This window comes from Anser cygnoides, chromosome 3, assembly GCF_040182565.1.
Source record: "Anser cygnoides isolate HZ-2024a breed goose chromosome 3, Taihu_goose_T2T_genome, whole genome shotgun sequence".
In the NCBI taxonomy this organism is placed as follows: domain Eukaryota; kingdom Metazoa; phylum Chordata; class Aves; order Anseriformes; family Anatidae; genus Anser; species Anser cygnoides.
This window is the reverse complement of record NC_089875.1, coordinates 43,138,910-43,151,083: the sequence shown is the minus strand read 5'-3', so window position 1 is coordinate 43,151,083 and position 12,174 is coordinate 43,138,910. Positions and strand designations below refer to the sequence as shown.

Genomic DNA, 12,174 nt, shown 5'->3' with positions numbered 1-12,174 from the left:
TGCAACACAGCTTTGTTTATCTTTCCTAAGATGCTTCTAATAACACATCAGGTGAGCATCCTCAAGTTGCTCACCACTAGTTTAAGAGTCTCTAACCTTAACAACATAATCATAAGTAATTCTTTTTGAATATTGCTTCTGTTAGATTTCAACATCTTTTTTTCTTGCCCCATTTGAACTAGAACATTTCAGATCTTCTCTAACCCTATAACGGCACTGCTTCACCAACAGTTGTGAGGAAGAAGGCTTATCTGCAGACCATCAGCCAGTCTGCAAAGCTAGACAACAGGGAAAAAAACCACAAACCCTCTGCAAACTCCAGAGCACAACGATAATTGATTTTATGAAACAAAAATCACTTATTTTGCCTTCAAGGACTTATCTGAGATTTCTAATCAGCATAAAGTCCAGAAGTGTTCAAAATTTTTCTAGCCACTGCTGTTGTTAAACATAATTAACCAACTTAGATAATAATTATATTATGGATCTCCATGCAATGTGTACATTAGAATTATGTGTGCTATGCCAGAGCTCCGTCTCTAACTAGGAAAGTTAATACTATTCTAAAGACATTCAGTAGTTCTAACTTGTAAACGGTCTCTTAGGTAATATCACTTTCCACGTTCAACTACTTGGTGTTTGCCCTTCCCATTCTAATCTCAACATGCCTTTTAATTTGAGTGAAATAATTGATCACCATCTTGAATTGTAACTGTTAGCAAAATACAGACTTTTAAATGACCTATCTCCCTGCACAAAGGAATTATTAATTTTTTATTTTAAATTATTGGAATAATTTATATTCTTCCATTTCCAGAAAAAGGAATTTTAGACATAATTTAAATGTGGCTTAATGTATGACTGTATGTCAGCCAAGCCATACGAATAGACTCATTAATACCTTCAGTCTGCTGGCAAGCATGAGGTAAAATGCCCTAGATTCAGAGAAAAAACCAAATTTATGCTTTTGTCTCATGCCCCCTTGTCTAAAAGTGCACATCCATGCAATGCCTAGTAACAGCTGAAAACAGCAAAGAACAGTAACTCACTTATGTTGCTGAACATTCAGACTTGCAAGGGGATGCCAGACTGCTAAGCACTTTTTTTTTTTTTTTAAATAACTTCCAGTAACTGAAAAAGCAGTAAGACAAGTTGCAATCCCTCCATCATGGTGATTAAAATCTAAATTAGTTTAGGTATGCAAAATTTTAGTATTTCTATTATCACTCAAAAAAGTTGTTAGATTACTTTCTTTAAGAAAAAATTTACCTAAAAATATTGCGCTCGCTTATTCTGGCAGTTTTGTTCCGTCTTCCTTCTCTGTCCCACCGGAAAGTAACATGAAATTCAATCAACTGCAATAATTAGCTCCACTCTTCTAATCTAGATTGTTCACTATAACTAAATCAAAATCCACAAAAGAAAGTGGCAAAGAGTCTATTAAAAAGATCTGAAGAACTGATTGCTTGCTCCTCAGAACAGTTTAACATTTATTTAACTGAGTGCATAAGTGAAAAGTTTTGGTTCCTTAGGAACCGTAATATTTGGATAAAGTCAATTATATGAGGCTTGCAGTACTTGGGCTGGAGTCAGATTTTCGAGCAGCATTTGGGAAACCGAGTAGCCCTGAGCTATTCAATAAGTATAATGTGCCTCATATCAAAAAAAAAAAAGGGTTATAAAACTTCATAAATTTATGTAGTGTCAGAGACAGCTTGAAATCCTAGCTACACTGAAATCAACGACAATACTTTTTCTGACTTACATAGGCTCAGGATTTCATGTTTAATAATAAATCATAAAACAGGAAGTTCTGAAATTACTGCCTGACCTTGTTACGAACTTTCTATGTAATCTTGAGCAATATGCCTTACTTCTTAATAATGCAGTTTTCCTAGAAGCAAAAGAGACTGATAATTGTTCTCTAATTTACAGGCATTTTACAAGATTATAAATATCTGTAAAACATCTGAGCCTTTAGATAGAAGTCTGTCCAAATCTGAAAAACATATAACGAACAGCGACAATCACCAGATTTTTAATTTAAAACAATTCCTCTATATAATTTGTTTCTAGCTTATAGTTTCTGTTCAAATTCCAAGATGAAAGATAATTAACTGGCATTCTGAGGTTATACATAAATATCAAACTAGAACTTGCTGTGGAAGAAAAGAGAAGGTTAAAGTTATCAAAAGGGAACTGTAAAACCAAGACTACAGCCTCAAGCCATTGGTCACAGACCCCAAACACTGTAAAGTTCAAATACGTCCACATATTAGCATGCAAACTGAACTCTGAGGGCCTTTTTCTTTTAGCAACTGCATTGAGGGAGGTGGCTTTGATGTTCCACAACAGACATCCAGAAGCCTGGCTGCCAGTTTCAGAAAAGGGAAACCAGACATAAGGTTTTAGGAAACTAATGAATCCGAAGTAAACATGTCATACTATTAAAATCTGGTGGTGCGTCTAACAACCTAACAGCTGTGCGCTCTTGCTTTCAAATGAAGTTAGGCAGAACATCAACTTTTAAGGTGATGAAGTCTCTAGTACAGCTTGCAGATCTGTATTTTGCAGAGCAATTTCTCCCTTGTGTACCCTCTTTTTCTACAAGGAGCCCCTTCAAACCAGTAACACCACTCTTCTCTTAGGACACCACTCAGTGTCAGTAGGAAGCAGCTGAATTGCATCTATCAGCGTAAAATAAATCTTCTCCCACATGAGCTGTACCAGGCAAAAAAAAAAAAAGCACAGGATATCAACAAAACTGGCTCAGCAACAAGCCTGCAGCATTTGTTTATAAAGCAGTTTATCAAAACGCTAGAAACTGAGATATTACAATGTACCCGTGGGGTTTCTGAAAGGGTCCTTCGTGCCACCATGAGGAGGAGCTGCTGCTGAAGTGCACTTGCTGCTTGATCCCCCGAAGATGGCTCTTGGCTCTCTGAAGTGGTAGTACTGGAGGAGCTGAACTGGATCTCACTGCACACAGTGGGGAGAACAGAAAGACTGTTTTACAAAGGAGTGTTTTCCTAGTATTGCTGAAACATTACCAGAGGAAGACAGGTTGGCTCAAAGGACATGGGGCCTTCTGCCTCCATACCTGAAATCTAGCCCAGGCCCACAGCAGATAGAACCCAAATTTAGATACATTCTCTACATCCATTGCAGAGAAATGGATACTTCCATACCGTGATTTTTCTCATCCTGAGATGAACACCTACAACGACTCACACTTCAGAAGTGCCTTTTTCTGACCGCTGACGATAGATGGAATTTGTATGTTAAGTCCAGATTTGGCTATCTGCGCAATAAACACCTGAAGTTACCTGACGTGACTCCCAGTCCAGAAGTTACTTCCAGGAACATCAGTGTGGCATACTCCAAGACCTACCACTAATACTGACATAAAATTCTGGAAGAAAAACACCATTCCTTTTCCTGGTTGTCTACTAATCTCTACTTCTCCCAAGCATACTTCTCTATTATCAATAATACATTATTTGTGAAAGTTAACCTCTTGTTTACCTGCTCCCATAATTCAGGTCAAAAGCTGCATATCCACAGTGCAGAACCACAGGGTAGCTGCTGTGGAGATACTGGATTAACTTTAAACCAGGTTTATTTAGGTACCAAACCAGTTTTGTCCCAGACGCAATTTGGTAAGCATTAATTTACTTAGTGAGAATTCAGGCTGTAAGAAACTTCCTTCTGCCCTCACAAGATGGCAATACATCAGTAATTCACATACGGCGAGCTCAGAAATCCCCAGCACCAAGCCTAAATTCACCCTGGGAGGGCCCTGAGCAAGATGATTCCCCCCTCACCTCCACATTTACTGCTTTATAGAGCACTATAGAGCACTGAAATAGTTTACTTTAGGAAATCCTCCGCAGATACAGTGGCAATACCTGCCGGGTTGCAAAAATGGTAAGCTACTACGGCATGACTGACTTGGTCTCAGCAAAAACTACACTGAAATTAAATTATGGTTACTTGTGGAAAAGATTTATTCTGAATACTTGTTGCTCATGCTGTTCCAAGTGGGGTCGATACACCAGGGACCCTGCTCAGAGCTCATTACTCGCCTGCCTTGGGCTCTTACTACTTCTGTATCCGAGCAGCTCAGAGCTTTTACCTGATGCAAGGTAGTCAATATCTACTGTTCCCATTTTCCATAAAGGAAAGACAAGCAGGAAGAAAATGAAGTCATTTGCCTACAGTCACTCAAGAAGTCTGTGCCAGGGCAAAACCAAAACTTATCTTGCATATCCTATGATTGCCCCCAGGCAACTTTATTAATTTTAGCAAACTCAACCTTCCCTGCTTCTGGGGACAATTCCCAAAGCCTTTCTTGAAACCCTTGTTAAAGCCAACAAAAGGAGCTTTACAATTGTGGCTGTCCTGAACGTAACTGGCTGTTAACTTAAGCTGCAATGGCTAGTGCTGTGCTAAGACAAGGTTCAGTGTCTGGACTACTTAGAAGCAGGGCTGAACTATCACACCAATAGCTTGAAACACACATACTCTCTCTTTTTGTCTCCACCAGGACTTGATAACTCTGTCTGGACCAACAGGAATACCAGCAGCATCGATTGTCACTAGAGGAATCATCCTGCCTTTGCTCTCTGAAACACACAGTGGGTTTTTTGTTTGTTTTTTAAACCAAGGCCTTGACTGGTAGCAGGTTTGGATGCCAGACCTAATATTTGCCAGCTCCACTCCAGCAGAGCCATCAGACGAGCAGACATGAAAGCACCCCATGTTCTTAACCCTAATGACTTCCCCCTGCACTCCCCACTCCTCCTGCTACAGGCAGAAGCAGGATCTGTTCCAGGCAGTCAGGACAGCTGTCACACTCCCTGTGGGCAGTATTAGGAAATGAGGACTTGGCTCAATGCTATCCAGCTGATGGCCCAGCCCTCCATAAGAATGCATCTCCTTTATGGGTTCTGTATAGCACCTTGCCAACAGATAACGAAACCATACAGAAGTGATGCGAACTGATCCAAGAGCCTGGGTCTCAACCAACAGATTCGGGTAGGAAGCCTAAAGGCACACCTCCCAGGAAGAAAAGTTCCTCAAAACAGCTAATGAAGGAAGCCTTTTCCATATTTTCAAGTACCCTACTGAAGGGTGACCTTGTCCGGTTTGATTGCCTTGTTTCCCTAAGATGAGCTGTCCTGTTCCTTGCCATTGTGAGCACGATCCTGGGATTCCCTGTTCACAGCAGGAAAAAGGCAAGCGTAGCTCAGGGCATTCAGGAACACTGCTTCGGGAATTCCTGCCAAAAATGTAACCGAAAACACAGCAAGGGAATAGAAGAGTCTCTACTCATATCTTCCTAAGAGAAGAGTTATCTTCAATAAATTTCTGTGTTGTTAGTTGTCTTTCTACAAAAGCCAAATAGAGTCGAGAGCATTTCTTAATTGGCCCATGTCTTTTATCCCTTGTTTACCAAGAATGGAACTGGCAGAGTGATGGATGGATACGCCAAGATATTCCCCTGGTACTATCCTCTATTAGTTCCCAGAAATCAAAATCATTTTGCTCGTAAGACTTCTTCCAAGAATAAACTTGGAGATCAAATTCTCTCCCACCAGACTTGAAGATAACTGAAAAGCCAGGAGAGCCCACAGTCTGTTTTCTGTTTGCTTTCAGCAGCAAAATTCACAGCTCCACCTACCAGCAATTGGCAGAAGAGCCACAAGCAGCTGGGACACTAACGGTGGGAAAAAGCTGAAACTTTAGAGGCCTGACAAGGCAATTAGGGCACTGGAGATGGAAAGACAGAGCCACCAAAGCAACAATTTCAAAACTGGGAGTTGTCATCTGGCATTTGTCTGCTTCCTATGCCTTTTATTTAATCAGCCTCGTATCTCTGTATCTTTTCTTACTCTTTCCTCATTTTCTGTTCCCCTCAACTCCTGTTTGTTAGGTTTTTTTATTCTTTATTCCTATTTTCCACACAACCTCCTCCTCACATTCACCTGCTAACTCCCTGATGCTTACACAGCTACTTAAATGTCACATATTTCATCTGATGACATTATCACACTGAAAGCAAATACCAGAAAAAAATGTGATGGTGGTGTTTGTGTTTTTGTAAGCCTATAAACTATATTCCATAAATTTATTACCATACATGAATAGGAGCACTCTCTAATCATAAAATCACTGTAACAAAGCTGATGACAGTGTAACGTGGAATCTTACTAAACAGAAAATCTGTTCGTTTGCAGAATCAAATTAATGTTATCAAGATCTACTATGGTAAACCATACTGCTAATGTAAGCAAAGGTATAATTGAACCAAATTTTGAATAATAAATTAATAACTAAAAATATCTTTGGTAAACATACAACCTATGCAGATCGAATGCAAAGGATACATAGCACCCTCTACTGATAAATGGTCATAAAGCCAGGAATTTTTTCCTGGCTCACAATTCAGTTTTGTAAGAACACAATAAACATAAGCTAGTTGAGCAACCATACAACACTGGAAGTATTTTAGTAGCACTACACAGCACTGGAAAAATCTTCCTTCTCCCTTTCAGGTTACTATTTGACAGGATGTATATGTGCCTTACACTACTGTCAATTTAGCTCAAGCTATTCAAATATAACCCAGCCTGAGTCATCCCCTTCGTTAAGGATTAGCTAGCCTCGAGTCTGAACACCTCTCAAGGTAAGCTCATTACAAAGGCACGTTACACAATTACAAAGGATTCCCTGCTTAATAAAGTTGTTTTGCAGGGCTTGGCTAAATTTCATTTTAAACCTTGATAAAGGAGAAAGTTAAATTAGGACAGGCAACCTTGTAAGTAGCGTCACAATAGTTGCAAGAGCAAACAGCCATTCTCCTGCATACAAAACCATAAAGATCCCATCAAATTGCTTCAGGCAGCTGTCTAGGTCACTACAAAGCATAACAACGTGCAACATAAATATCTACAGCTATAATAATACAGTTGAAGCCATTTGTAATAACCACTAAAACACCACTCTTAAGTCCAAGCAACTATGGCTGTGAACAAGAGTGAAGTCCAGAGGGGGGAAGCTCCCTTTCAGCGCACCTCATGAACAATCACTTCCAAGGTATTCATCTGAGGTGCGTTCAAAATACCTCAAACTGATACCCAAGTAATCTGGTTGTACAACAACCAGCTAGTGCTAACAACATTTTGGGAACTCCAGAAGCCCTTACTCTTGTGCCCTTTTGAAACGGTCAGTTTGTAGCACAAACACAGCTGTCTGAACTGAGATTGGAAGTCCCAGATTAATAGCAGCCCACAGCTCCCTGACGGCACCTCCGCTACTCGATCCCATTGCTGATGTCTTCCTACCGCCACCTGAGCAACTTTGCTCCTACTCCTCTAAAACGCCTTCCTTGACATTTCATGTTCCTCATCATCTGTACACCTCACCACCCAGACCTCTTGCTACACGTCCACTCACCTGGCCTCCACCGCAGAACCACCAGCACTAACCAGGCCAGACTACCGTGTGACGTGGCACTGAGACCAAATCCACTGGTTGTGGGAATTGCCTTTTCCAGCAGCCCATGATTTACAGCTGCCATCTGTCCTATGAAATAAGACAACTTAAAAACTAAAAGGCAACCTAAACTACATAAGAAAATTGAAATATGCAAAAATGAGAGCAGCATTAAGACTGGATGATTATGTGAGAAGCCCAATCACAGCAAATAGGGAAAAACTGAATAAGCAGCAGCAATCTTCACTTATTTTGGTAAGAAATTAACAGTTTCAAAGAGAGTAAAGTTAATTCAGAATGCATATTTTAACTTCCCTTAGTGATTACAGCGGAGGGAAGTGCAAGCTAAACATTAAGTCTCTCTTAAATCTTGTTCACATTTTGTTACTCATCCAACAGGACTTAGGGAGTGGTTTTGGTATTTCTTTAGCTAACAAAAATACCACCCCTAACAATAAGAAGATACAGTACACAAGTTTACAGAATGGGAAAGCTGGATGCACTAATTTACTGACATAACCGTCAGAAAAAGATATAAGGCCACTGTTTAAGTTTTGCAAAGTACTGCAAAAGGAGCAGCAGTACACTTTATGTTCATTAAGCGAGACACTATGTAGGCAAGCCTTGCAGAGCATATTATCAGGCACTGCAGGCACTACGAATGCAGCAAGTTGTGCATGCATCCTTAGTTGTTGTAGCAATGAGATCTGCTTGGTTCACCCTTGTTTCTCTCTTTTCAGATTTTATTTTTATTTTTAAATTTTGGTAGCAAGGAGGTAAATCAATAATTTGTAAGCTTATTACATCTCAGAGCAAAGAAATGTACTGACTATTTAAACACAAACAGCGTGGACTTGCTAAACTAGAGGATGCATTTTTACAAGATGCATCTTTACTGGAATTAACGCATTAGCAAGCACCCACTGCACCATTATCTCCAGTCTTAAAAGGTCCTCTTGCGTTCTCCATCTGAAAGGTGGGGGGAGGGAGTAGACACCAGCCCCAAAAGCTACAAGACTACCGAAGCTCCCATTCCTGAGCAGGATTTTGCTGCCATCATGTGGCAGCATGTCCCCATTCTGCTGAAAGCACTTCCCTGCACTGTGTTAAAAGAGTGAAAGAGGGGATAAAATAAATAAATAAATAAATCCAGGAAAGGATTTTAAGTGGCAAAGCTAACACAAGCGTTCCCTCCTGTACCTAGCAAGCCAGCAGGAAAAGGCTACTGAGTTTGTAAAGAGTATTTTTTAAGAAAATCATTGGCTTTATCAGAATTCAAACATCACTGTCGTCAGTGTGCACAAACATCCTACGCTCACATTAACACATTCAAGCAATTTTACACTTAAGGCGACCAGCTCATCTGAAAGCACTGAATCCCAAAAGGAGCTACAAAATATTTGTTGCAGCCATTTAAAAAAGTGCTCAGTTGCAGAACTGTACAGCCTGCTAAGCAGCTTTAAGACTCCTTCTTTAATACTCCTTCTTTAATACTAAGTCAGCAGCCTATTGCTAAAGCAGGAGCTGGTCTTTGTAATTTTGGTCACATTGCTAAGAAATATTACGATGTTTCACTCATATAGTATTTTCTCATTCTAAAATGGCACTTTAAAATGCTAACAGTAAAAAAAAAAAAAAAATAATCATAGAGTCTAGTTTCTCCTATGATGCTTACTCCTCATAGGTTTAGCAAATTTTCCAGTGGAGAACATACTAAAGTATTAATGGATTTATACAGGAGACATACAGTACTGCTAAGGCATTCAGATAGATGCTTTCATACAGTACAATGCACTCAAGCAGCTTATTCATGGATATGAATGCAAATCAACAAAGTTAACTCATTGATTGGAAGTTCTCTTTTGCCCAGGGCCAGAAACACTAGCACTCCATGGCACTTAAAAGCTATACTGGCAGGTAACTTATTTTTTTTAGTACTTGCTAGTCACCTTTCTGCTGCAATTATTTCTTTTTAACCTATTGGCCCAGCTGATGCTGAAAAAAGCTCTATTCTCAAATTATTCTCAATAATTCTCTCTATTCTCAACTATTGTATAATACTAATTATATATGTAAATGACAAAACTGATACATTATGAATAAAGCAGACAATGATTTATTTTTTTTTTAATTTATTTTAAGGTATATAGCAAGCTAAGCTCATATACACACAACAGATTTCACATTGCCCAGATGTCATCCAGGCAGGAGGGATAAACTGCAGCTACGATGTGTTTTTTCTCCTCAGGGCTGGGCAAGTCTAATAATTCTTTCTGCTCCATCTCTCAAATATCTTCAGTTGCGTGCCACATATCCATTTCTGCAGCATTACATATTTGTTTTAAACTCTAGTTATATTACACGCATAGAGCACATCAGCCTCCTAATGCAATTTATGGCTGCTACTGACCGTTGCCAGACTCAAAGTGATTAACTGCAACAAGCGGACATCACTTCAACCTATCTAAGTATTTCAATGAATCAAACACTTTTGTATCACAAGTCGAACTGCTGTCAATAAACATTTGGATTGCTCTAAACAGACACCAGCTCTATCACTTTGAAACCAATGCAGGTAGGTGTATGATGATACCATCTTGCACAGGGCTTGGGAGTTTGTTTTCTTTTCAGCAGCTTAATACAAGAGAGAAGGAAATGGGCTCAAGAATACAAGCACTATTCTCATAAATTGGATTCTCTTAAAAAAAATATATATTTCTTGAAGGAAATATAAGTGGTCAAATGCTTCCATAGCTTTTTTGGGCACAACTCCAGTTGACTTTATAAGAGTTAATACTTGATTTGAGAGAGAGAGAATTGGCCCTTCCTTAAAAAGTAGCTCTCAGCCTTTATTCTACTTGAGAAAAAAAATCCACAAAAACATTTTTCCTTGGAGCTACACACATCTGTTTTTCAACACAACAAGCACTGCCAGGCTGGTATGGACATATCCACATCAGGATTTTGTGTGGACCACTTTCTGTATTTTTGGAACTGTAGTTCACCATAGCATGTCCATGTCTGCACACACATTAAAAAAAGCTCAGTGCTGTAAATGGAAACAAATGTAAGGATGCATAGCAAAATACTCAAACAACCACAGATACTATCGAGTATCTACCATGACCCTACACTGTCATGTTCTTCAGGGATATTTAATGATCTGTTCTCATCTCAGATCTGAACATACCAGAGATGGATTGCAATATATATGAGCAAAACCACATAGGAAAAATGAGACATTTTCCAGAAACGAATCCAGCCCTTCCTGAAACTGAATTTGTTCACTTTAACTGTCAAAATGACATGTTGAGATAAAAATCATGGTGATACATCATTACTAAAACTTACAGAGGAAAACAACCAAGTTTTACAGTGCCACCATGCTATTGTGCCTGTGAACTGCATCAGGAAGTACCATGGAAGTTTTGGATAGTTTCTTTCTAACTGGGAATATCTGCAAAGTTATTTGAAATGGCAAAGCAGGAGGAACAAATAATCTGAATGTGTAAACATTAGACCATTTCAGGGATTGTCACAGCTATTTAACAACATTATACTTGACAATACTGTATCTTGATATAGGATGTTGTGTTTGAGGTTTCTCCAAACACTAAGAACACAATTTTACACACAGTAAAAATTAGAATTACCTTTTTGGTAGGAGCAAAATTAAATAGAAACTATCAAAACAGTAAAGTGTATCACATCAGTGCCCACAAGTTTAATGTAAACTTACTTTTCCTGTCTTTTTTCAACCTAAGTTAAGGAAGAAGACAGGGTTCTGGGTTCCACCACTGAACTGTAAAATGACTGCCTCACTTATACGTCACCAAAAAGAGTACTCATTTAAATTTTTAGGCTACAGATTCAGGCAGTATATTACTTTAGCACTCGATACTTGGAAGAAAAAACGGCAGCTAAACCTAGGAAGAATGACATGTCTATCGATCAACCTCTGGCATCCAAGCCATTTAGAAAGACAGAATTCTTAGAGGGCAGTATTTCAAACACATTGAGGAAAGCTGCGTTACTGAGAGGTTACAAATACTGACACATTTTTCTCCAATACGTACGTGTACACAAACACACTAGAGGTTGTTTGACCTTCTAAACAAGAACACCAGTATGCACAGAAACCACAAGTAGAAAAGTAATCAAATATTTTTTTAAAAAAGAATAGCCTGGTATAGCAAGTACACACAGAGCGTACAAGTGCAGTATAATTTACACATTGATGTTGGTACCTTACAATGCTACTGACCTCCATACTGGGGACAGATTGTGCTGCTGATGCAAAACGCATTAATTCTATTATTATGATTACTGTAACTTTGGGGGGGGGGGGGGGGGGTGTTACATTTTTACTGATACTTATTAGCCTCTTTGCACGTTACCCCATGATAGCATGATAGCTCACATTTATCTTTTTCACTGCTAATCAAAACTGATTCAATTATTTAATTACAAGAGACAGTTGAGGTAGTTAAAAGATACTCTTTTGAAACATCTGCTTTCTGTCACACAGTGACAGACAGAAGAGATGCATCAGAGTGACACCTCCTAACTGGTAAGACATTTACCAACTCCAATGCATTTGTACTAACCCCCAAACAGCTATACACCTCTAACAGTGCTTTCACTTGGACTTCCTTTTGCTTCATGTTTTTAAGGACG

The 12,174-nt window shown here is 39.1% G+C and overlaps 1 protein-coding gene across 10 annotated transcripts in view; it reads right to left on the bottom strand.

The window, feature by feature from the left end:
* The window catches only part of PCNX2 (pecanex 2), a 159,500-nt gene that overhangs the window by 117,739 nt on the left and 29,587 nt on the right, over window positions 1–12,174 (bottom strand). For all 10 annotated transcript variants that reach the window (XR_010830285.1, XM_066994046.1, XM_048047223.2 and 7 more), the window contains one exon: window positions 2,844–2,979. Coding sequence is in view for 9 of the 10 variants with exons in the window: in XM_066994046.1 (XP_066850147.1) it covers window positions 2,844–2,979 (136 nt within the window). In the remaining variant the exon portion in view is untranslated. The remainder of the gene's footprint in view (window positions 1–2,843; window positions 2,980–12,174) is intronic.